This window comes from Eriocheir sinensis, chromosome 1 (genome assembly GCF_024679095.1).
Source record: "Eriocheir sinensis breed Jianghai 21 chromosome 1, ASM2467909v1, whole genome shotgun sequence".
Taxonomy (NCBI): domain Eukaryota; kingdom Metazoa; phylum Arthropoda; class Malacostraca; order Decapoda; family Varunidae; genus Eriocheir; species Eriocheir sinensis.
In genome coordinates, this window is record NC_066509.1 from 1,887,957 (window position 1) to 1,913,760 (window position 25,804).

General features: G+C 43.3%; 3 protein-coding genes across 6 annotated transcripts in view; 2 read left to right on the plus strand and 1 right to left on the minus strand.

The window, feature by feature from the left end:
* The first annotated feature begins 206 nt into the window (after positions 1-206).
* On the plus strand, positions 207-11,435 carry LOC127003423 (synembryn-A-like). 4 transcript variants are annotated; one of them, XM_050870230.1, is made up of 12 exons: positions 207-476; positions 1,136-1,272; positions 1,649-1,773; positions 2,092-2,290; positions 2,641-2,773; positions 2,950-3,128; positions 3,271-3,544; positions 4,022-4,057; positions 5,609-5,852; positions 6,059-6,188; positions 6,619-6,738; positions 8,462-11,435. In XM_050870230.1, exons 1-12 carry the CDS (start codon positions 396-398, stop codon positions 8,592-8,594), a joined length of 1,791 nt encoding a protein of 596 aa, XP_050726187.1. In that variant the 5' UTR covers positions 207-395; the 3' UTR covers positions 8,595-11,435. The 4 variants fall into 4 exon arrangements, with proteins under 4 accessions (XP_050726187.1, XP_050726103.1, XP_050726276.1 ...); XM_050870146.1 differs by having other exon boundaries at positions 216-476; positions 6,059-6,209; XM_050870319.1 differs by lacking the exon at positions 4,022-4,057 and having other exon boundaries at positions 230-476; positions 5,597-5,852; positions 6,059-6,209.
* Positions 11,436-12,044: 609 nt separating this feature from the next.
* Positions 12,045-17,715, minus strand: LOC127003581 (XK-related protein 6-like). Its single transcript, XM_050870514.1, has 8 exons — positions 16,926-17,715; positions 15,936-16,054; positions 15,590-15,691; positions 15,205-15,446; positions 14,728-14,883; positions 14,372-14,525; positions 13,058-13,221; positions 12,045-12,714 (listed from the first exon to the last, which is right to left on the minus strand). Exons 1-8 carry the CDS (start codon positions 17,181-17,183, stop codon positions 12,539-12,541), a joined length of 1,371 nt encoding a protein of 456 aa, XP_050726471.1. The 5' UTR covers positions 17,184-17,715; the 3' UTR covers positions 12,045-12,538.
* A 2,453-nt stretch (positions 17,716-20,168) lies between these two features.
* LOC127003660 (long-chain-fatty-acid--CoA ligase 1-like) overlaps positions 20,169-25,804 on the plus strand; it is a 69,815-nt gene continuing 64,179 nt past the window's right edge. The window contains exon 1 of the mRNA XM_050870639.1: positions 20,169-20,366. Coding sequence (XP_050726596.1) covers positions 20,348-20,366 — 19 coding nt within the window. The 5' untranslated portion in view covers positions 20,169-20,347. The remainder of the gene's footprint in view (positions 20,367-25,804) is intronic.

The following is a 25,804-nucleotide window of genomic DNA, read 5'->3' on the forward strand; positions in this document are numbered from 1 at the left end:
CAAAGCGAAAACCTGGGACAATAGTCAGTTTTTCGTTTTGACACCAGGAAAATCCTATTAATAGGAAACATCGCGGGGATCCGGAAGAGTGAAAGGCTACGGTGGTCAGGTTTTCGGGACTTCCCCGCTGAACGCCTGACCGTCTGAATGGGTCCTCGAGTGCCCCGTAGCCGGCAAAGAACAGAAAATCACATCAGTTCAGGGTGAAGTGTAAAAGTGTGCACTGTGAAGTAACCAAGTTCATGGTGTAAAGTATAGAAGTGTTGAGAAGGACTTAAGAAGCGATACAAAGCGGAACAGCTCAAAAGAAGAAGAAGAAGAAGAAGCAGCCTCCCGTCCAGCCCCAGACCAAGGGAGGGAAGGAAGCCCTAGCGGTGTGTGGTGCCTCCCTCGCCATGGACTCCTCGGCGCTGCGGCTGCTGGAGACCGGGACGGACCAGGACCTCGTGAGGATCCTGAAGGAGTTCAACGAGAAGGCAAGGGAGGAGTGACTCACCCCACCACAGGAGCCAGGGAGGGGCGTGTTGGGGTGACAGCTCCACCCCACCACACCTGTCACTGGAGGCTGCTGAAACACTATCTCAGTTTATTTACATCTTATCTCATGTTATTGTCGTATTTATCGTGTTTTACCTGATTTACATTGGTTTAAAGACTGGGATGTGGAGAAGGACCCAACCTAACCTGTGATTGTGGCTCATATCACACCTGTCACATTTTATCACATATTATTGAAGGATTTATCATGCTTTACCTGATTTCCATTGCTGTAAGAGTTCAGACATCTAACGTGCGACCCTGTACCACTTACATCCCCATCACATGTGTCACTGGTTAGAGGATGCTCCAGAAACACTTAGTCTCATATATTATTAATGGATTTATCATGTTTTACCTGATTTCCATTGGCGTAAGAGTTAAGACATCTAATGTGCGACCCTGTGCCACTTATATCCCCATCACACTTGTCACTGGTCTGAGGATGCTGCAGAAATACTTTATCTCATTATTGACAGATTTATCATGTTTAACCTGATTTCCATTAGTTTAAGGCTGAGATACAGAGAAACTCATCCTGACCTGTGATCTTGTGCTACATACACCCCCATCACACCAATGTCTTGTTTTTCCACAGTATGAGAAGCAGTTCACCTCGGTGGGCCTGGACCCCAGCTACTATGACCGCCTGTGGGACCTCATCATGGCACGGCTCAGCGACCCCATGGCCTCCACCACCCACCAGACCTGCCTCTCAGCCATCAGGATCCTCAGGTGGGCTACGTCAGAGAAAACGGATCAAGTGTACCTTTAACCCGGTAGCAGCGACGGGCCAAATTTGTGGCTTTACCGTGCACCAGCGAAGAGCCAGATTTTTGCCATGATATAAACCCAAAAAAATAGATGGTGCATAAACTGATCACAAATGCGTTGATATATATTATGAAATGGTTTGCGTGAGTGATGATTTTTTGTCATTATTCTCGCTTAGAGGGGCCTTTAAGAAACATGATCCCCGCAGCTACCGGGTGAAGATTTATAAAGTAATGTTATGTATGAAAGATGAATATAGGAGAACTTGTTTGAAATGTTGACTTGTGTTGTTTATTTTTTTGCTTATGTAGTCGGTATTTACTCTTTTTTTCAGCAGCCGTGACAAGTCTTCACTGCACCGAGTTGTTGATAAGGACAGGCTGTCGGTCATAGTACGCCTGGCTGGCCTGGTTTCAGAAGAGGAAGCCCTCAAACGCCTTAACCAGCAAATTAATTATGATGGTAAGTCGTTGCTAAAGTCGAGTACAACTGTGTGTGAATTATAGAGTGATAGATCATTTTGGAATTGTGATCAAAATGAGTTGGTTGATGATTACTGAAGATGTATGTTTTAAGAGCAGTGTTGAGAGGTAAATTGAGGCTTGCAAACTCCTATGATTTAGAAGACTGATATTTTTATGGTAATTATAAAAAGGCAGTAGAGAGTAATGCCTCAAAGATTACTGAAAGGGAGAGAGAGGGCAGAGAAAGCATGCAGGGAAGCCAAGTATGAAGAGGATAGGTAAAATAGCCTTTACAGCATGGTTCCCTTCTTTTCAGTGGTGATTGAAGCACAGAAATGTCTCAGCAATCTGGTCTACAACAGCAGTGCCATTCAGAGGCTGTGTTGCGTGAACAGCTGCATCCCGGGGCTGATGTGCCGCCTCAAGACCTTCCGGGACCCTGAGTTGCCACACATTGTCAAGTACTTTGACATGCGCCTGTTGTTCCTCCTCACGGCCTTCTGTGCAGACATCAGGTAAAGACGAGGAAGGAATATCATGCTGTCGGGTCATGGATAGCCAACGTGTAATGGACGGATTTATCATTACAACAGATTCTATAATGTAGGAATACTATAATGTATTTGTTAATAAGGTAATTTTTAAGTTTTACAAATACATTCTATTATATATAAGAGGAAACAAAAAACTTCACTGGTGTTTGTTTCTTTAGCTTGTACAGCATTACGTATTAAACCACAGAAACATGCTGGATTCCAATGTTTCAGGGGGGAAGAAAAGTGTCCAAAATTATAATGATAACTGTGATCTAGTATTTCAGATTCTTTATATATATGCAGTCTTTAACCCAAGCCTTTCTTTGCAGACCCAAGCTGAGGACAGAGTACCATGGTCTCACATACTTGATTGAAATTTTGGATCTGTCACTCAAAACAGCTCATGAAGAAAATGATCTGCAGTGTGGCTATGGACAGATTGCATATCCTGTTTATTTCAGTGTAAGTTAATTGTTTTGCTTTCTCAGGTACAATTAATTACTGGGGAATCATTATTTTAATTTTTACAACCATTTCAATAGATTTTCTAATTACCTTAATTGAAAGTTGTGCATTGCAGTCTTAGCATCTTATATCTGGTACAAGATTGCAGAACACTGATGATTTGTATATTTCAGGACGAGCAATCAGAACTCATCAATGAGGTCCTGAAAGTCTTATACAACTTGGTCCTCCACATTGACAAAAACAGTCCAGATGAAGAAGAGGACAGTCACTGCCTTCGCCTGATCAGCATCTTGCGCTCCCTCCTCCTGGCCTCCAGCAGGTGCCCTGAGAAGACAGATGCTCTTCACAGGTGAGAGCTGAGCTTGCCTGAAGACTGAGCCTTAGCTTGGGGATCAGTGACAGTCAGTAGTTCAGCTGACAACTAAATAGATAAACAAATACTTGATAGATAGATTATTTCACAAAACATGACAGCAATATTTTTGTTTCAGTAACACAGTGAACCTGCTCTTGGTGATGCCTCCCAGCATGTATGAAGGCTTGCTGGTCAGCATGCCACAGGCACCCGGGGACCACAACTACAAGACTGTCCCCACGGTGGTCACAACACAGCCGTCGGCTGGGGCAGCAGCACAGGTGGAGGCTGCGTGCTTCACAGAGGTGGACGACGTTGCAGTAGCACATCAGAGTTCTTGTGAATATGACGGCAAAGACATGACAGCCATTATCGAGCTTCTAAACTTCCTTGAAGGAAGACTTAATTCAGTAAGTATACTAGACACTCTTCACCTTCATAAGGTCTCATGTGAGCAACTCTTTGTATTCAGATTGTCCTGGCAACTATGATATGAGATAAGGTGAAGCAAACAGTAAAAGAAGTGTGGGAAGTGGGAACCAACAGAACCCAAAAATGCTACAGATGAAAATGGTAATTGTAATTCACTGGCTGACATGTCTCTTTGGTTTGTGACATTGTCATATCAAGTTGCCAAATGAACTGTATGTCAATAGATGCAAGACTCCATTACTTACAGACATAGGTAACTACAAGTTCAAGAAAGCCTGATGATAAAAATGTCTGGGTATACATTGTAACAATATTAAGTAGCTGTACTAATGTAAGTAAACAAACGCCCATTCCTAAGTAAGGAAAAACTCTTCACCTTTTCAGGGCACTCACCAGGTGTAATCTCCAGCACTCTGATTTTACTAATTTCTCAATTACTTTCATATATTTTCTAGCCAGAAAATCAGTTTCTGACTTGGAAAGAATTCAAGGTACTGTTTTGGTAACATTAGTCATATTAGCAAATCTGCATAGAGTTGCAGGATTCTTTCCATAGGTTCCCTTGCTTTTGTTGGTTTACAGTATTGTAACTTACTATGTGAGATGTGCTGATAGAGCTGCAGTAATAAGCTTAATGGAAAAATTGCCAAAATTCTTTGTAAGAATATTATTGCTCTTCTTGATATCACAATCAACATGAACTGTTCATTGGTAACTATTGCTGTGTGCTGTGCTGCATAGCTGATTGTCTCCTTGCCCTTGAGGTATCCATAGATGGGGTTTGTTATAAAATGAAAATATGAGCTGCAGGTCAAAGGATAAATTCTACTTCAGCAAACAAATATTTATCATATATTATAACCTTGCCTACATTCCTCTCTTAGTCATTGAGCTCGAGTTGTATTGAACAGTCATATCAGCTAGCAGATGTTTGGAGTCCCCTGTATATAGAGTGTTGTATGTTCTAGAAATCAGTTGATGTGAAGTCTTAAAGTCTTACCCTAAATTTTTTGACATGGGTCTTGTGTGATGTGGTTTCGTGCCTTCAGGAGCCGCTCAGTTAACAAACAGGAGGCAGCGCTGGACTGCCTCTCTCGCTTTGATTATCTAATTGTTTGTAACTCATAAATGTGGTTGAACTGGCCCTTATGGGTCAAGATAAAGTGTTAAGTGGTAACTTTTCCTGCTTTACATGCACAAGCAGTTACATTCCTTGATGGACTTTGAGGAGGTATGTATGTATAGATGTGCATGCCTCAATCAGTCATGGAAATGATAGAGGTACTGAGTTGCTTTAGGGACTCACTCCAGTCAGTGGCCACTTGCTTCCAGTGTGGGCACTCAGGTGCCTGGCTGAGCCCTGCTATGGTCGCGCCTGCTGCTCGCCGTCAGCATGGCCACAGCCTCAGGCAGTACGGGCAGTCAAATTATATTTAGGAATGCACATACATTAGATATTTTTCTCATTTTGCCATTATGTCTCGTTGCAAATGAGTAATTTCAAGATTTCTAAATCAAGGCAGGCTTTGCTGCACATGATCTTTACTTACTTGGCTTGCCTGAGAAGAGCATTTGACCATGCTGTAAAGATAATGTTATGTTTCCTAGATAAAGAAGGGCCTGCAGCAGGGTGCTGAAAGTATGACTCTGGTGTCAAGTAATCACTGATATTCAAGTCTTTCTGAAGCCAGTCATTTCAGATTTGAGAGGTTAAAGGGTACTTACAGTAATTCTTGTGTCAATATTAAACTGGTTACTTGTAGAAAACAAGTACTACATACATTTATAGGTTGCAGAAACATTGTTCCTTTTGAAACAGAGGGAATTGCATCTTGATGCATATAATTGGAAATATGGGTAACCTGTCCATCCATCTTGTATAGATTAGTTTGCTGTAGAATGCTTCAAGTGGTCTAGAATGTGTATGTGTAGATAGGTTTGGCTCTCAGACACATATCTTCATAATACTTTTTATGCATACAGGTTAATGTTGCCATAATTGTTCAATGTTTATTCAGTCTTATTGATAGCTTTACCAACAGCCTGGCCAGTCGTCCAACAAGAGCCTCATGCCAATATTGACCCTGATGGTGGAGATGGTCCAAGCCAACCGCATCATCCGCAAGTTCGTCCGTCTACGCGTTCTGCCGCCCCTGCGAGACGTGACCAAGAGGCCGGAGGAGGGCGCCACGCTGCGGAACAAGCTGTGCACTCTCATGACATCTCCGCTGCATGACTTAAAACACTTATCAGCCAACTTCCTCTTCATCCTCTGCAAAGAAAGTGGTACGCAGAACACACATGTCTACTACCCTTGTAATAATGTTTTTGGAGATGTAGTGTGGAGAGGATGGATGAGGGTCTAATAACTAGTTTATAGCAATATTTGTAGCTTCATTGTAAGAGCTAGATTTATTTATATCAATAATATAGTCTGTGTTTGATTTTATAAGCCTTACACACAGTCTTAAGAACCGTGATGTTATTTTCAGTTGACCGCCTCATCAAGTACACTGGGTATGGTAATGCAGCGGGACTCCTTGCTTCTCGTGGCCTGATGCTGGGCGGAAGTAAACCCTCCGTTGATTATTCCTCGGGCTCGGAAGACTCAGACACAGAGGAGTATGTGAGAGTGAGAGACATGTAAGTACTGTCACTCATATTCATGATGTGATGGTATTTTTTATTTTTAAGCATGTGATAAATGTAAGAAAAGTAATGGAGAATTAGCTGCTAGTGAGCCCTTGCTACCTAGCTAACTTGAAGTATAGGATGAGAGTAGGCAAGTTGTTGGGCTATGTTATTTCAGTGTGAAGTGAATGTCTATAGAGTATGAGAGGAGGGAGACGAGGTATTCTATAAAGAGAAGGAGGCTAGAAGTTTTGAATACCATGGACCCACATAGTCAAACACAGAGGAGTGTGAAGATGGGAATTTGAGTAAGGTTTGGGAAGGTAAGCAAATAATAATGATAATGATGTTGTGGAAAAGGTGTAACTAGTGTAAGTACTGGTTATACTTTTTCATATTCACCAATCTCGCTCCTCTCCAGGGTGAACCCAGTGACAGGTCGGTATGAGCCGCCCCGGCCCTCGCCTCTGGAGGGGATGACGGATGAGCAGAAGGAGCACGAAGCCATGAAGCTTGTCAATGTCTTGGATAAACTGACAAGGTATGGATTTTCTGTTCCTCATATTAATACTCCTTAAATTTGGTGTTTCATATTGATTGCATTATGTTGGTGATGGATCTTCTGGAATGTCCAGTTGGCAGGCCACCTGCCACACCATACCTTTTTATAACCTAGTGTCCATTCTTTTATTTTATTTATTTATTTTTTTAACATGTGATAAATTAAATTAAATTAAATTACAAAAATAGACTCAAAGTTACACGTTTTGTGTGCAGCTATTTCAAGAGCCTGTATGTGGGACAAAATAAATTGTACACTGTTACACAAAAAATGAAAAAATAATTCACACTGTCATAAGTGTCAGTTTTCATTATGTGTGTGTAGCACTTTAGGTGTGTAGCACCAGCGCACACAGGTGTCTTAAACGCCACTTGTGAGCAGTCAGCTTCACCTGCCACGTGGTCATGCTCTCCACTTGAGGTGTGGCTGCCATGAACATGTGTTCCACAGGCATGTGGTCCTGGCTGCATAGGTGTGCTGGTGCTGCCTCAAGTGTGATCGAGGCACCACAAGCTGGTCACTTGAGAGTGCTGTCCTGGTACACCTCTGGGCAGTGCGTAGAGAATGTCTCAAAGTGCTGAGGTGGGGAACCCTCTGCACCTGGATTTGTGGCACACTACCAGTGCTGAGATGTCGTGGCGATGTTCCAGTGACGTCACGGGGGCAAGCAACTGCTAATCCTCTGGGCGATCACTGGCCCCTACCAGACGCAGTGCACATTTTGAACTGCATCGAGCCTCTGTATGTGGGTGGTGGTACTCGCCATCCAGCATAAGACATCATATTGGGGAGGCGGTGGCTGAGTCGACAGAGTGACGGCGCCGCGTTCAGGAGGACGCGAGTTCAATCCCCGCCCGGTGCCACCAAGCTGGGATTTTTCGAGCCGAGTGGCTTAAAACTACCCACATTCTGTCCAGAAGACCACCTATCAACCCGGACTCTAGATTCTAGGATTAAAGATGAGCTCTGGGAGGGCAGCATGAGCCAATGCAAGATGGCGCCACTATAAACACTCGCCTGCACCAGAACGGGCTGGGCCGACCATCAGGCCCCACCGGGAAGAAGCCTTGGGCCGACCATCAGGCCCCACCGTGAAGAAGCCTACCGGCGCAATAGGCCGCGACGTAAAAAAATAAATAAATAAATAACTTTTGATACAAACATATCTGTGCCTTGTACAGAGTGAGGATAACCCGTGGGTCAAGGGTTCCCACCACCCCTCACAGGGCAGAGACTCGCCGGGAGGCCTGGCAGGCGACAGCTTGAACATGGTGGTTGAAGCGCAGGCTTTGGTCCATAGTCACTCCCAGGACCTTGATGTGGTCCTGGAGGGGCAGACTCTTGCCTCCAAGACATAGCTGGCCTGAGACGGCTCGAGAGGCGTCTGACGACATAACTTATAATTGCAACATTGTCAGAGCATTGACAAAGTCTTTCAGCACATTTATGGTAAGGCAGACTGGCCTTCTCTCATTCTGGCTCACAAACTTCCTTCACTTCAGTCTGTCACTTGGCAGCTCTACTACATATTTGCTGTTACCATTCAACACTTGTACACACACACACACACACACACACACACACACACACACACAGTCTCATCATATCTAACCATCTTTTTTGCTGTGTTGCTACAGTTTCTCCAACAGCCATCTTCTTGCTCAGCTCCCTCATGCTAGGTGTCTATTCTTTTGTCCTTCAGGAACAACATCATCCAGCCGTGCCGCATCGGTGACGACGGCAAGCCCCACCCGGTGGAAAGTGTGCTGGAGCTGCAGGAGGGCATGGGGGTCATGAACGAGCCGGGCCACAACGACCACAATGACTCTGACTAGTGGCAGCGCCCGGGCTGACAGGCAGATATTAGGTGTCTTATTCATCAGTGTACTACTCTAAGGCTATTATCAGATTACATACTATTACAAGCTTTAAGGGCAGCAAACATGTAGTGTCAAATATTTATGTAAACCTGAGCTTACTGTTAAGGTACCTCAATGCTTAGATATTTAAAGTAAGCACACAAACACAGTAAGACCCATCCTCATTTCAATCACTTGTGTTCACATAACTATAAAAATTGTGAATATTTAACTTAATTCCCCTCAAAATGTGTTCCCCGGAAATCGTAACCTGAGCAGTCTATAAAGGAATTACCTCTACATAGCACCAGACACCTTTCACAGTCTCTGAAATAATTTATAGGTGCCAAGGGTATTTATCCACAGCTTAGCTTTAATTACCAGTATTGTTGTTGTATATTAGTTCCATATTGGCGTAGCTGTCATGTATGTGCTCGTATTTGTCACGTCCACTCTCGGCAAAACTGACCCAAGTTCACGGTTCACCTCGAGAAGTGGTTCATCTTACAATGCAAAGTGTCTTCGCCAGGTACTCACAGCTTGTAATTCTTCTGTTATGTCTGTCTGTCTGTCCAGATCACGTTGGAAAGGCTTAAAACTATTGAAGGGCAGAAGACAAGTTACATGATGACTGAACAGTTAAGGAGTTAGCTGAATAGATGAACATGATGTGCATAGGTTATTTGAATATTTTTATGTGATTCGTAATTTCATCCACATACGTGTATGTGTGTGCGTGTGTGTGAGGTGGGGGGGTTGTGTGCATGTATGTGTGTACGTGTGTGGTGTGCGTACTTAACTCGGTGTAGTAAATCTTGAGTGTCATGCCAGCAGAAGTCCCATTTACAGTTTTAAGGTCTGGCAGTGATATATTATTTTAAGATGTCGATAATGTAAATACTTTTGGTTTTATTAAGATTTTGTTTATCACCATTAAAAGTTTATTAGTCGTGGAGGCTCCAGAGTTGATAAAAGTAACTAATTTTGGTTACTTTAAAACTTTTTATGGGTATAAAACTTTAATAAGGTTCCAGAGTTGCTATTTATGTTATATTATATTTTAAAGTTTATGATTAAATTAGATAAATGTGCCATGCATTACATTTGTGGTGACAATGTTTGTTTCATCCCCAACCTTGAAGAGACAGAGTCAGTCAGTATAACTTGCACTCTACATTAGTCAGTTTGTTTTGTAAGGGAAATAGAAGTTATAAATATTATTATTTATTGTTACAGGTGTATCATATCATGCAGATTAATGACAATGTTCATGGACCATAAAATTTATCCAGCATCTGGCACTTTTAGAGAACGTTTCACTTGTAAGGATAAATTTGCGTATTGTAAATACATAATATGAATTAGTGCACGCTCATCAAGACAGGTTGGATTTGTCACACTGATTACTTATGATTCATCTGGTTTGAGTAGCCTTGGAGACTTGCAGCACAGAACTGGAAGATTCAAGCTTGAACTTTGGCAAGGGCCAAAAAAAAAACTTCAAATAGACTTTATCCTTACCTGAGCAGATGAGGCTGCGCTGAGTGATCCTCTGAAGCCGTGTGGTTTGTGAGCATGTCTGTGGCCTCATCAAAGTGGTTCTGTGTTGTTCCTCAATCTCCAGTTTGCTGAATCAGAATCTTTCCGCTTTCTTGTTCTAGTATGTGAAGCAATTAGTGATGTTTATTATCATTGTCACCATCATCCTCCACATCATCACCATCATCATATCTTCTCATTGCACACCTTGCTTCACCATTAACCACACCCTAGTGAATGTGCAGCATTGGTTCCGATTGTCGCTTGGATGGGTGATTGCCTGAGAATGCCAGATGTTCATGTTTCCACGGGCCTGGTGGTGGTGTGGTCAGCACACTGCTGGCAGATTGTAATCCTGGGGCAGGCAGAGACAACACGGTGATCTCCCTTGGTGCCATAACACCTCCACAAACAGCAGATAGAGGAGAGTTGTAAACCAGCGCTGGGCGTCCCATTACAGGAAACTTAACTCACAGGTACTCCATTGTAATGTTTTGAAAGAACTTAGCACTCTTCTGCTGTCTGTCAGTTATTAATTATGTGATGTTTTTTCTCATAATGTTTTCTACCGTAATCGTCTTTCATTTTGTAATACATGAAGTCAAAATATCATCTATCATGTTCAAAAAGACAAGAAAATCAATTGTGTGTTAATAATCAAACTCGCAGGGCACAGTGTTTGTATGTGTAGACTTGTTCCTGCTAGGACATCTGTGTAAGGGAGATATTGTAATCTTTAGAGGCAGCAGCACAGCACACAGCACACACACGAGAATCACTGTTCACAGCACTGTCCAGCACACCACCAAGCACTGTACATAACCTTACCACTCCTGTGTATGGGTAACTATATAAAAAGGATGATAATGATGATATATAATAATGATAGTAGCTGTTGTAATTATAATAATAACGGTAATAATAATAATGATAAGATATTTATTGAAATATATGAGATGACAAGTGAAAATGCAGTCAGTGTACCTCAAACAGTTGTGACACCAGTGACAGCAGCCTCCCACGCTGTCTCCTTATAAATTATTAATTGGCTGTTGATCTTGATTTATACTGTATTAGTAGTGATAAAGACCTGTGATTCTGCCTTTTATTGGAGGTGTAAACAGCCAGTAAGTTGACGTCCACCAGACATTCTTCACTGTCTTGTAGCACGGCCAGCGTTGTACACCATTCTGCAAGGGATCCAATGTCTTAATATGCACCGTCGAGGAGTCGCCATCATGGACCAACTTAATATTAAAATTATGATCAAGTATACAAGCTTTCATTGTAAGGGAAGATCCTACCTTGAGAATCACTTATACATACAATAAACTTTGGGTCATGGTTCCTTGGTTACTGTACTTAATAATATTCTAAATGAGCAATTATGTTTGTGAACGCTCTTTTTTAAGGGAAGAGAAGCAGAATAAGGGCTGGATAAAGGACAAGAAAGGTAACCACAAAACCTTTCCTCCAGTAAACTGAACAGAGGATGACAAATAAGATTATCAAATATTTATGGTATTTTAACAAGTGCTGTATCACTTGAATGCGGCAAAGGTCATTTAGTGCATTACCCAGTGGTCCTCTTGCATGGGGGTGGCCAGGCGGGCAGTGCATCACCTGGTGTGGACATGCAAGCAGCTGTCAATCACCTGTAGTTGCGGCAGCACATACTGGGGCGGCAAGGGTGGCACTACTGGGGGCGAGTATTACCACTACTACTACTACTCTCTCTCTCTCTCTCTCTCTCCATTTTTTTTCATTCTTTTACATTTTTTTCCCATTTCATTCTTTTTCCTTTTTTCCATCCCTTCCTCTCTCTCTCTCTCTCTCTCTCTCTCTCTCTCTCTCTCTCTCTCTCTCAGGGGTGAATGAGACCATCACTGAAATGGATGAGTATATAATTACTGCGTCATTGTGCAAAGGAGACAGAGATGAGCACAGAGGCAATAAGTAGTCAGGCACTGGCTACATGCATACTCTGATTCTTCGCATCTTGTGCTTATGTGTGTGATGAGAGCATGAAACTAACACGCACACACATAAATTCAAATTTTTACTCGTAGATTTGTTTGTGATATAATTAACTTAAATTATACATACATACACATACATACACACACACACACACACTTGCACTCACATAATGTGTGTTCATATTTGCTTTGGTAACAATTCGGACACAGCGCAGTCCATAAAACACAGATAATATTACGTACTTAATCATTACGTATTACATAGGCCACTTAAAAAATGAGTCCAGGCCTTAAAATCTGTATATAAAAAATAGATTTGGTGACAGGAAAACTAGCTAAGGAATTAATTAACTAATCCTGTACACTATAACAAGGTAAACAGACACGCACGCACACACAATACTAGCATTCATGTACATGTTCTAACTCCGTATGATTTGTTTCCAGCTCCCGGCTCTCCTTGTCCTGGGGTTGTTGGCACTGGGAGTGGGGGGGCGAGGTGTCAGGATGCAGGAACTTGTAGTAGACCTGCATGATGATGAGGCCGAGGACGAAGGTGCAGATGTGGATAAAGAAGGCTGAAAAAAAAAAGTGGAAAATAAATAAAATAAATAAATAAATGATATACTAGTAGATAATATAGGGTTGTTATGATCATATTTTTTTGTTTATTGTTTTGCATTTTCCTTTAATTTCTTTTTTTATTTCTCAAAAGTATAAATAAAATAATGGGGGATTTATTTTTCTAGCTGATTAAAAAATAAATAAAATAAACAAAATAGATAAAATGGGGTTGTCATCAGTTTTTCCACTTTCCTTCTTTCTTTTTAATTCTATTTCTCAAAAGTAAAAAAAAAGTGGTGTTTTATTTGTCTTCTTTTTCTTTTCTTTTTTTCGTTCCTTTTTTTCCGCCACACTCACCCGTGAGGTAGTAAGCTGTGGTCGGGTCGCTGCAGAGTAGCCACATCACGATCATGACCACATTCTCCACCTCGTAAATGGTGTAGTAGATGACGTATTTCCAGCGCGTGGGTTCGTCCTCGTCGTTGAGAAAGACGAAGATGTAGATGATACCCATGAGGATGCTGAAGAGAGAGAAGATGGTGTAGATGACCCTCATATGACAGTGAACCCCTTGACTGTAGATTTCCTACAAGAAGACATCACCAAGCTACAAGAGTGGAACAAAAAGTGGCTGCTACAATTCAATGAAGAAAAATGTGAGGTCATGCACCTTGGGAGGGGAAGTCCAGCATACCAATACCACATGGGAAACACTCCACTATCCACCACAGAGGCAGAGAAAGACCTGGGAGTGTATGTTACCAGGCTACCAGTGAAGACAAAATTCTTGCCAATCACAGCGGACGGGTTAAAGATTTACATAAATATTCAGACAAACAACACAAGAACCTCTATTGAAGCCTTGGCAAATGTGTGTGTGTGAGCCTTAATGGGTTAAAGAGGAATAAAAAGAAATAAGAACAAGAATAATAATAATAAGAATAAAAGAAGGGAAAGAAAGTTTTGTTTAGTCGGTGCAACATCTGTGGTCATATGCCGGAGAGAGACAGAAGGGGAAGGAATCATAGGAGAAGGGAACAGATCCCAGGAGATGGGACACAACCCCCAATTAATACCTGCTGGGTGGACAGGGGCGTAGGGTATCAGAAAAGTCGCCCAAATTTTTCCACTCCGCCTGGGAATCAAACCCAGGCTCTCTCGGTTGTGAGCCAAGTGTGTTAACCACTGCACCACGAAGCCCCGAAGAAGAGAAGGGAAGATGATGCCAAAGCTAATCCTCATGAGAGAGTTAAAAAAGGGGGGGAACATGATGAAGTAATAAATGATGATTATAATAATAATGATAATAGTAATGATGATATGATTTCTGCACCTTGAACATGTAAAAATACATAAATAAAAAAATAACATGAGAACCCAACTCGTCTTCTTTGTGGGCAAGTTATTGTGAGAACCAAAAGCATGTGAGAATATAGACCTCCTCTTGCTCATCTCCATTCTGTCCAAATTCCTTATGCAAGAGTTAACCAGCATCTTCAGTCTTTCATCCCTTTCGCTTGTAAACTCTGAACCAGGCTTCCTTCGTTTGCATTTCCGTCTGCCTATGACTTGAACTTTTTTTTATTGTTTGTGTGTAAGCATATATATGTGTTTATCTGGATATATTGAAACTGCCACCACTATCACCATCACCACCATCATCAAACTAACCTCAGTGTAATCTCCCAAAGAGGCGATGAGCGGAGATTTTTCAGGCGGCGAGAGAGCAGCCAGACAGCCATCAGAACACAGTGGGCAGCACAGACGTACACCAACCACAGCTGGAAAATCGAGGCGAACGCCACCATGGCCGTCACTCGCGCCGCTGCCGGAGGGACAGAAAAAAAGGGTAGCTTCAGTATTTTCTTATGTGTAAATTTGTTATTATTATTCTTTTGGGGCAAGACAGGATATCAATGATTTAATGGGAGGTAATTTTGTACGTAAATTACCGATACTGGCTTTTTTGTTGCTGTTTTTTTCCCCTTGAGCTGCCTCCCTCACTGTATAAATAAAATACAACTCACCCAGAATAAAGAATTGCCAGAAGAAGATGGCAGCAGACCCAGCGATGGAAATATTCTTCTTCTCGAGGGCTGTGAAGCGTGTGCTGCGTGTGAAGGCCGTCACACCCCAGGCCAGCGAGACAAGGGAGACCAACGAGCTCATCGAGATCAGGTAGCCTGCAGTGGGGGATAAAGGGAGGTCAGGAGGCATGGGGGTAGGAGAGGCAGTGATTAGGATATGGAGTCGTAGCATCAATACTATAGGGTGCGCCAAATACGTACTGTTAAATTTTTACTGCACGTTTGTTAATGAAAAGTTAAAAAGCAAATGAATGACATGAGTAACTAAAATCAATAAAATAAGTAAATGAATGGGTAAACAGGAGTAAAGTGAAGTAAGGAAGAATAAATAGGAGTACATAAGTAAAAGTAAATACTAAATAGGTAAATAAAATCAATCAATAAACACAAAAACAAACAGCCGTCCACTCAACGTACGCCAGGTGGTGCTGTACTTGACGGGATCATCAGTGCGGATCAGAATATACAGCTGGAGGATGAGTTGCGGCGCTGACTCCATAAAACACTCGAACATACGGAGGAACACACAGTCGGAGTCCTCGTAAAGCATCCACGTGTAGTATTCCTTTTGTTTTCTGACATCTTCCTCACTGCCACTTTCTCTGTAGCGTTTCCAGTGCATCCGGCTCTTCAGTCCATAGACTAGGGTTTCATAGTACCTGGAGGTGTGAAAGAGGGGTGAGGGGGTGCATGAGTTTTCTTTTCACTCTTTTTATTTGGGTGATTGTTACAGACTTATAAACAAAGGGTAAGTCTCATCAACACGTTCCCTTCTCTACCGTCACCTGCTCCCCCTTCGTACCTGAGCAGTGGTGCGAGTTGAAGCGGGAGGAGGATGAAGCGTGCCACCCATCGGCCCCTCGACACTTCTGCTACTTCCTCCTTGCCTCGATCCTTGATGTACCTGGCGGTGGGAGACAAAGACAATATAACAGGGCAGACAGACAAGGGATAGACAGGTTAACAGCAAAGACAGACAGAAGGCAGAAGTAAAGAGAGAGGTGGTCAGGTAGCTGTTGATTAAGACATACAGCTATAGATAGAATAGATAGGTAGTTAGAATAGCATAGATAGGTACACATACAGATTGGCAGATTCTTAATTGAAAGTGTCACCTTCATTTATAGTAAACACACACACACACTCACCACCACAATGACACACCCATGATGACCAGGGAGGAGCAACTCATGAACACCACAGTCATTGTAAACCACATGAAGTCTTCGTGACGCCAGTGGTTGTACACCGCGATGATGTCGAAGACCTGCCCGTTGCGGAAAAATAATCATGTTCACTCTTCCTAAAAAAATATGACTTTGAGGTGCTGTGGTTAGCGTCCCTGACCGTGAATCTGCTGGCCTGGGTTCTAATCCTAGCCTAGGCAGATCCTTCCTTTCGGGATGGTTGATAAATGGGTACCTGGGAAAACCTGGGGAAAGTAAACTATGGTAATCTGGATGGTACACTGGCCCTGTGTCAGGTTAACCCCTTGACTATTGATTTCCTACAAGAAGACATCACCAAGCTACAGAAATCGAACAAAAAGTGGCTGCTACAATTCAATGAAGAAAAATGTAAAGTCCTACACCTTAGGAGGGGATATCCAGCATACCAATACCACATGTGAAACACTCCACTAACAACCAAAAAGGCAGAGAAAGATCTGGGAGTGTATGTTACCAGGCTACCAGTGAAAGCCAAATCCATGCCAATCGCAGCGGACAAGTTAAGGGTTCTCTCCCACCACAGGCTCAAAGGGAACAATGGGACAGAGATAAGCACCACTGTCACAGGCAGCTATAGTGTATGCATCTAACTTTACATATTTTACTCCCTCAAAAAATCAATGGTTCAAGTGATGGATGGTTTAGCAATAGCAATATAATACAATGAGGTTGACAGGGGGTAGATAATAGGGCTTTCAAGTCACTGAGACATGGAAGGATTGTTAAAAAGGAGAGAAAATTACATATAGAAATAGAAAGGAGAGGGACAGGAAGACAGCCAACAAACTTAGAAGTATATACTTGCATGAATGGCGTAAAATTAATATGACAAATTGATTTAAAGAGAAAAAAATGACAACGAAATAGCAGTGAAATGAAAATCAATAAACAAACAAATCGCTCACTCACCCAGTCCGCCAGTAAGGTTATGGTGCCAAAGATCAGGAAGCCTATGTCAACATATCTGAACACGTAGTCATTAGGAGGGTGGTCCACTACGTCGTGAGTCCCCGGCAGCAGGAGGTTGGTGTTGCCGTTGTTTTGAAATGCCTGCACTATCTCTTCCTTCAACACTTTATTCCTCTTCTCCTCGTCTTCTTCTTCCCCAGGCAGTTTCCCGTTCTCCTCCTCCTCCTCTTCTTCTGACTTTATGTCCTCTCCATACATTTTTTCTTTCTCTGGTTTTGGTTTTCTTACTCTTTATATATTTGCCTGTCTTTCTCCTTCTCCTCCCTCTCTTATCTCTCATTTACAGACATCTCCCTCTATCTATGGCTCTTTTTCTCTCTAATCTCCCTTTCTTTCTTTTTCCTTGCTCCCTCTTCCGTTCCTCCGTGGTCACACTTACTCTTCCTTTTTCTCCCTTATCTCCCTTTCTCTTTCTTTGTCCTTCCTCCCGTGCTCACACTTGTTTCTCTTTCTCTTTTTCTCTCCAATTTATCCTTTTCCTCCTCTTCCCTCCTCCTTGCTCCCTCTTCCGTTCCTCCGTGCTCACACTTGCTCTTCCTTTTTCTCTCTTATCTCTCTTTCACTTCCTTTGTCCTTCCTCCCGTGCTCACACTTGTTTCTCTTCCTCTTTTTCTCTCCAATCTATCCTTTTCTTCCTCTTTCCTCCGCCTTCGCTTCTCTCCTGTTCCTCCCGTGCTTCCTCTTCCTCGTTCTTCCGCCCACGTTAATGTGATTGTTGCAAAGTTTTGTTTACATTTTGCGATCTTGGTCCTGGTCTTGGATATGATTTCCCTCCATCGTTGCTTTTCTTTAGATTTTACGGGTCACCCTAAAAAAGAATAGGGTAATAGTGGAAAAAGCAAAAAAGGCATAGAAAAGCAAACTCAGGGAAAGAAGAGAACAGACAAACACCTAAGTTCAGGGTGAATTGTATAAGACCGCACTGTGAAGTAACTAAGTACATGTTGTGAAGTATAAGTGTGGAGAAAGAGGACCTAAAGAAGCGATATAAAGCGTTACAAGTCAAAAGAAGCAAAAAAAAATTGTCGAAGTCGTGGTCCCACAGCCTAACTAGCCTCAAAACTCCACAAGTAAAAAAGTAAAGTACTTAAGAGGGGCGTTACTTCACTCACCCTATGACTTGCTCCTCTAGGCAAGTCTCGATCCTCTCTCATCGTTTTCCTTCCTATTCTTCTCTGTCCCCTTGTGAAATCATCCCTTACATTCCTGTCTGGTAACTTCCCTCTACCCTTACATTAAAGTTTACCCCTTCTATTCCTCTTTTATCTCCCCCCACCCACCCCCACCCCATCTTACCCTTCCAATAGTTTACCCCTTCCAAATTTCAATTCCTTTTAACTCCCCCTATCTTGCCATCTTGGTTAGGCTTTGGTAGAGGCTATAGGTATTTAGACAAGGCTTTCATATAGGTTACTGTGTTAGTGTTTCCATGGGTAGTTTTATGAGCCTAGTGGTAGTTTAACAAAGCTTTAGTGGAGTATTTCTAAGGCACATGGGTACTTTTCAATCCCTGTCTGTCTTTGTCTGCCTGTCTGTCTCTCGTCGCTATCTCTTTGTGTCTCTAACACTGACACACGTATGTTCGTACTTGGTGATTTGTTAACTTTTAAATCTGTCTCTGTCTGTCCCTATTCTGTATCTGTGTCTGTAAGTCTGTCGGTCTATCTTTCTCTCTGTCTATCCGTCTCTGGCTTGGTGTCTGTCTCGGTCCGTCAGTGATAATAATAATAATAATAATAATAATAATAATAATAATAGTCAGCGTATGTGGTTGAAACTGCTTCCTTTACTCTAATAAAAGAAGAACGGTTCACTGCATGCCTATTATTATTATTATTTTTTTTTTTATACGTATTAAAAAAAACATTGGTACTTCAGTTCGCCTGTTTGAAATGCCTCTCGGAGAATTGTTCCTGAGATTTCCATGCATTATTTCGTGAAGCTAGTGATTGATTTACACCACATCTGCATCTTCAACGGGAAAAATACTCATGAATTAATACGTGAATAGCAAGATTATCTTCTTTGAGGCATTGGTAAACAGTTGTGGTGGCGGTGAGTTTAAAAATAAGTGACCATATCAGGGAGGGTGTCGCGCTCTCAGTGTGAAGTCTCAGGTGTTAGCCGCGCGCTGGAAAAGTTTCATCCCTTTTCTTTCTCTTCCTCTCTCAGCGTATGTACAGTATGTATGTATGTATATGTGTAAGTATGTATGTATGTAGTTTTGTATATATGCGTGTATGTATGTATAGTTATGTATATGTGTATGTGTGTATGTATGTATATATCTATGTATAGCTATGCATGTATACGTATATAACAATATGTATGCATGTATATATGTATCTACTTATCCATGTATGTATGCATGTGTGAATGTATCTATTTATCTATCTGTCCTATATCTATCTATATATCATAATATCTGTCAATCTGTTTTTATTTATCTTCCTAAAGCTTTTTTTTTTGTGTGTGTGTGTGTGTGTGTTTGTGTTTGTCGTTCGCTCGCTCTCGAGCTGTCTTTTTTTTCCTTATTTATTTTTACATCTTACATAGTGCGATCTCGCTTATCGCTTCTCTTTTCTTTCTTTATTTTTACATCTTACATATTGCAATTAAATACAAATATGTCGATGAGCGGGCAACGGTCCGCCGCTGGGGGCCCCATTAGGAGATTATGTTAGGTTTGGTTATGGGGGGTTGAAGGGGGCACCCTCCCCCCATTAGGTTGTTAAGTTTGCTAAGATTATTTTTTTTAACTATTTGCTGACTATTACCCAAACAGTCACTATATTTGTATACTTGGTAAATTTATATGGTTGTATTTTGCTTTCTAGCATCTCCAGTATGAGTTAATTTAATGTTCGATGTTAATCTAGTGTTTGATGCATCGACTTTCTGATATTCATGTAGGCAGCATTAGTATTTTGACGAGAGTGCTGTATGAGGGGAACCAGGCGGGGGTGGGTCAGCTGGCGTGGACAGCTGGGTGACCCTCGGCTGCCGCATCGTGACACCCCTTCATCGCCAGGCATCAACATACACACAACTTTGCATAGTTTCCGTGGTAAGAATAACGTAAATACGTTAAAATACGGGTTCGTCAACCTGTGGAGTACGCTTGCGTAGGGCAGCGGCGGTCGCGGTCAGCGCGGGGCCGCGTGGCGTGTCCTGCCACCCCTCAGTGACACATGGCCCGCGTTAGTGGAAGGAGGTGCGTGTAACTTCCGGGCCCCGCTCAGTGCTACGAGTGTTGCGTTACTGAGGGCAACTTGCTGCAATACCGTGTGTGGTAGGCCCAGTGTGTTAGTGCGTAGGCCAGCCTTTGACCCCAGGAACTTTTTGCTTCACCGTTCACCAGGATGAGCGACATGGATGCAGGTGTGTATCGCATTGCCTCGCGTGTGTGTGTGTGTGTGTGTGTGTGTGTGTTGTATTTATGACTGGAAGGTGTGAACGTATTGTGAGGTATTTACTCTTTTATTTACATGTATGTGCAGTCTTGAGTCGTATTACATAATTCTTAATTAAACTTCAGTTACACACGTGCCATATTGCACTTGTTTTGTTACGGAGTACACCAAGGAACTGTAATTTCCTAGATTGTCACATTTATTCCTCTCTGTCTCCATCTAGCAATATCTATCAATTTGTCTTCACACACACACACACACACACACACACACACACACACACATATATATATATATATATATATATATATATATATATATATATATATATATGTATGTATGTGTATATCCAATCCAAGTCTACAGTGTTTAGGCGCCGCGGTAACGTTGTGAGAGGCGTGGCCGGCGTCGTAATCAAGAAGACTTTTCCTGTTTGGGGCAGGGACGGGGAGGGCCGACAAGCATTGCATGAATCATGCCTCGGCAGTGCGTGGGGGCTTTTGTAAATAACTTTTGTTGATTTCTATCATCTTTTCCCTTCGCAGGAAAAGTCCTATTGGACTGGTTTATTCGTATTCTTCCTGCCCCCTCCCCCTTGCTAGTGCCTGGTTAGGGTGCTGGGTCTTGGGCCTTATTCGCCCGTGAATGACACAACGACACACTGGGAATGAATCTCCTGAGTCAAAACTTTATCTGGTTATAGGAAATATCGTGGGAGAAAGGCGTTCGGATCCGTAGTAGGCGTGGGTCCATAGCGCCGGGGGGCTTGGCTCACCAGGACTATGAAGCAAGGCATTATTCCTGGTATCAATGTGTACTCAGGTAGCCATCTGTGCCAGTATACCTGGTTATATTAGAGGGTTACTGAGTACAACAGCTGGAATGTTGTTCGGCAACCGCGCGGCTGCTGGATCGATATGGAAGGCTCGCGCTCATTGGTTCTCGCGGGTCAGGCGATGTTACCCTCCCACGGCTCGACCAATCACAGCGCCCTCCCGTGTTTCAGATGAAAGCTTCCTATTTCTTTTTATATCACCCACACGTGCGCTTTTCATTTCGTATTATCTTTTGTTTTTTGAGGTGTGCACTCGCTGCCCTAGACGCACCTGTCCCCTTGATGTTGTGGGCTGTGTCATGCCGCGGGGGAGCGCTGCGTGGCGGGCCTGTGTATTTGTTGAGGCATATTCCTCGTCTTCGCTCAGAGCACAGCGTAGCCATCGACCGAATACCACGCCAGGTTGTAGGCAGTTCCTCAGCTCAGTGTAGGTTCGTAGGCTTATAGGAAACAATTATTACTGGGTCGTGTATTGGAAGATATTTTTGTGATCTATACTTGTACTCAACATGTAGTGATATTAATTTCTTACCTCCCATTACCCACCCACCTTAAAAAAAAACCTTGTCAGGATAAAAGAATGGTTTCATCAACAAATAAATAAACACACACACACACACACACACACACACACACACACACACACACACAGAGATAGCCTAGATAGATAGGTGTAGACACACGCACATGCATACAGACAGACCAACAGATAGACAGACAGACAGACCTACACATGCACATACATACATACAGCCACAGAATACACAAATAATGGCGTGGTAAAAGGTCAGCTGTGTTAAAGACCATAAAAAAGAGGAACTAGATTTTTTTGTACTATATAGCTACATGATGTCACTCAAACCCACACATCCTGCACAGTCTTGATAAAAAAAAAAAATCATGCTTCATGTATACTAATATAAAAGGAGAATGACTATGCTGATTGATTATGTCCATGGAGACGAAAGGAAGGAGGGATTTGGAAGAGATAACAAAAGAATATTAATATTTTGTAGAATATTTGGCATAACACAACGCAGGGTAATGAAACATGGGACACTGGGGCATAGGATAAAGCATAGGATAAATTCAGATATAGGATAGACTCAGGCATAGGATAGACTCGACGTAGGATAAATTGAGGCATAGGATAGACTGGGACATAGGATACTCAGGCATAGGATAGACTGGGACATAGGATACTCAGGCATAGGATAGACTGGGACATAGGATAGACTGAGGCGTAGGATGTTCATAGGATAGGCTCAGACAGGATACTCAGGCATAGGATGGACTGAGGCATAGGATTCTAAGACATAGGATAGACGAGCGTAGGATGAGTCTTCGAGGTGACAGGTGTCTCTGGGATGATTTGTGCTCGCTTGACGATCTTACATGAACAGGAATATTTAGTGAGAACAGTTAAATATATATATCCATCCATTTTTTTTTTTTTTGTGGTGCAGGAGACAGGCCAAAGGAAAATACTGAACAAAGTCGTAAAGGAAGAGAAAGATGAGACCTGCATGAGTTGTACGTCTTATCAGTGGGTGCCCGCCTGATAGTCACCTGTCGGGCTGACCTAGGCTGAGGAGGTCACCTGTCGGGCTGACCTGAAGGAAGTGATGGGAAAGGTGACCATACCTCGCTCAACTACTCTCTCTCTCTCTCTCTCTCTCTCTCTCTCTCTCTCTCTCTCTCTCTCTCTCTCTCACACACACACACACACACACACACACACACACACACACACATGCATCTTACTCTCAAGCCATTTATGGATTAATGTTTCTTCACCCCCGATAATGCCAAAAAAAAAAAAAAAAAATTCATGCATCCGTTTAGTGGGACAATCGAGCGTCGAGTCACGTTGCAGCGGGCCTCTACACATGAATGTTGATATCTGCGAGAGCTGATGTGTAAATAAAGAGGAGCACGAGGAGCACACACACTCAGGCTGGGCGGATGTGGTGGGGCGGGGAACGGGGAAGAGGGGAGAGGGGCGCCACCACGCGGTCTGCCATTCCGTCGACAGCAGCAAGATCTCTCGGCGCTGGCCGCCAGAGTGCCAGGCCCAGTAGTGCTGTCTGCTCCTCTCCCGCGGCCCGACGCTGTGTCCGTGGCCATCCCTGTGTCTCTATAACACGCATACCAGTGGCGAGGGTTTTAGGGGGCAACCTGTAGAGTGACGAAAGTGTATTGAACATCCTGAACCAAAATTGAGCTCACATTGTAACCCTGAAAGCCGGTGATGCAACCCGGAGCTCAGAATTACTCTGTGGATGTGCTGTGATGCTGTGACGGCTGAGTGTTAGTGGTCAACGGCTCGTGTGCTATAGTGACGAAGGTGTACTGAACAGTCTATAAGCCCTGAATGGGCTCACGTAGTAAACCTTTAAATAGATGCACACAAGGGCTCAGCATGACAGTGTGGGTGCGTGCGTTACGACGGGTCACTGGAGTCGTGGTGGCTGTCTGCTGTGCTGTGGTGATGTATTGAATAACGTCACACCGCAAACGTTTAAATCGGTGACGCAAGCAAGAAGTATAACTGTGGACGTGTTATGAGGGGCGAGGCATCACAAGAACAAGGGCAGTCGTGGTGTTAGTGGTTGAGGCGGTGTATTGAACAGTCTAGCCTAAGCCCTGAATGAGCTCCCGTCGTAAACCTTAAAGCTGGCGACGCAGAGCTGAGCAATACTGTGGGCGTGGGTGTGTTGTGACGGGCGCGGCATCAGCAGAGCAAGCAAGGGTGGTGGTGGTGCTTGCGACTGGCTGGTATGCTAGCGCGGACGTTTGCAAGATCAGGTGTGTCGTGAGTCAGTCAGCCACGCCGCCAGCCAGACCAGGGACAAGTCGGTGTGCAATGCGGCAGTCATTCAGTCAGTCAAAGAGAAGTGAGGACAGAACCGTCACTCTGTATCGTGGCTCTCAAGTGTTTGCGGCTTCAGATCAAGAGCCAAGTGTCAGATTCCCATTACGTAACAAAATAAATGACTCGGTACACACGTTACGTAGGTCATTGCTAAATAAACTGATCTAGTGTCGTCACTCGTCACCGTGCAAACATAACGCGAAGTAGACCGTGGAGGGACTGTGGACACCTTAACACCTGTCATAACGAGAAGCAGTCAGCTCTAGTGTGTGTGTGTGTGTGGAGGAGTCAGGTGTGAGTGTACTGTGTATGTGTGTGAGGGTTGAGTTGCAGAGGACGAGAATAGGTAGTGTTCTGCTGCCGATGCCGCTACCACCTGCCTCCGCCGCTCGCCCCGCTGCCAGCCCTAGGAGTACGTGGCGTAGGATGCGTGCGAGGGGATGGAGTATAAAGTGAATGTGTTTAGTCACTGAACATAATTATCTTCCACCTCCACCTCCTCGCAGCCTCATTGATTGCCTCTTGGGAGTATTCTAACTATTTGGCAGGGAACTGGCTTATGATTCTCTGGCCACCGCCGGGAAATGCACAGTTGTCGGCGAGTGCAAGTTACGATTTTGGTATGCAACGTTAATCAAACCCAAATTATCTTCATCCCTCATTGTTAAGCGTGCCATCCGTCTGTATTCTAAATGGGAGTGAGTTACGTGTATACGAGGGTTGTGGTGTAGCAAGCGCGAATGTAATGGTGTAGGCGTAATGGGATAATGGTGTATGTGGGAGGGTTACGTGATATGTGGATGTGAGGACAATACCGTTCTCTGTGGGGTGCGTGTGCTTTCAGGAGGCATTTCCTTAACAACCACGGCCAAGTCTTGTTCTATCTATTATTTACTTCTGAGATGCAGGCTTACCGATGACGAACCTTATGAACTTTTTCTTATTGCGGCGTGGCAGAAAACGGGTACCTTGACACGAGTAGCTTCGTCATGAAAACTTCTGGTGTGTGTTCGTGCTATCGACTCTGCGTTTCCTGTGCTGGCAACTGTCCCCCCGCCCGCTCAGCCAGATGTCGGTTGCTCAGGCAGCATGCGTGTGTTGTGTGTGTGTGTGTGTGTGATACGAGGCATATAAGTAGTTATGAAATCTGGGAAATTATAATGTGGAGAGGTAGCATGCACTGGTCTGGTGGTCGTGTATTGCAACTTTGATGTTTTTTGCGTTTTCATAGTTTTTTTTGACATTGCTGAGACACTTTCTACTTGCTTTTGTTCTTTTTTTATGGATGCGTTGCAGCATATAGTTACATAGTCCGGGAAATTATAAAGTGTAAAGCTTGCAAGCACTAGTCTGGGGGTCGTGTGTTGCAACTTTCTTTAACTTTTATTTTGTTTCATAGTTTTTTGACATTGCCGAGACACTCTCTTCTTGCTCTTGTTCCTTCGTCTTATTATTTATGGATACCCTGTCGGTTCTTCAGATTCCTTGAAAGCCACAGGAATCACGCCATTGTAACCCACATTGTCATCTGCAAGTGTTTCTGTCCTCCCTGCCCTTCCTTGCTCCACCTCCACCATGCAACAGTCCGCACATGACTCTGTGTGTGTGTGTGTGTGTGTGTGTGTGTGTGTGTGTTCCGTCTGCAGCATAAGTGTGTCTTTGTCTTCAAGTCTTACCGTTCTTGTCTGCCTTTCTT

What these genes read in the sequence shown, in the direction of transcription:
- LOC127003581 (XM_050870514.1), bottom strand. Translation starts at nt 17,183, where the DNA reads ATGTATGGAGAGGACATAAAGTCAGAAGAAGAGGAGGAGGAGGAGAAC. An exon ending in CTGGCAATTCTTTATTCTGG is followed by an intron (nt 14,526 to 14,727) that starts GTGAGTTGTATT and finishes TCCCTCCGGCAG; the next exon opens with CGGCGCGAGTGACGGCCATG. An exon ending in CTTTGGGAGATTACACTGAG is followed by an intron (nt 13,222 to 14,371) that starts GTTAGTTTGATG and finishes CTCTCTCTTCAG; the next exon opens with CATCCTCATGGGTATCATCT.
- LOC127003423 (XM_050870146.1), top strand. Translation starts at nt 396, where the DNA reads ATGGACTCCTCGGCGCTGCGGCTGCTGGAGACCGGGACGGACCAGGAC. An exon ending in TGAAGGAGTTCAACGAGAAG is followed by an intron (nt 477 to 1,135) that starts GCAAGGGAGGAG and finishes GTTTTTCCACAG; the next exon opens with TATGAGAAGCAGTTCACCTC. An exon ending in TGACTTGGAAAGAATTCAAG is followed by an intron (nt 4,058 to 5,608) that starts GTACTGTTTTGG and finishes CTTTACCAACAG; the next exon opens with CCTGGCCAGTCGTCCAACAA.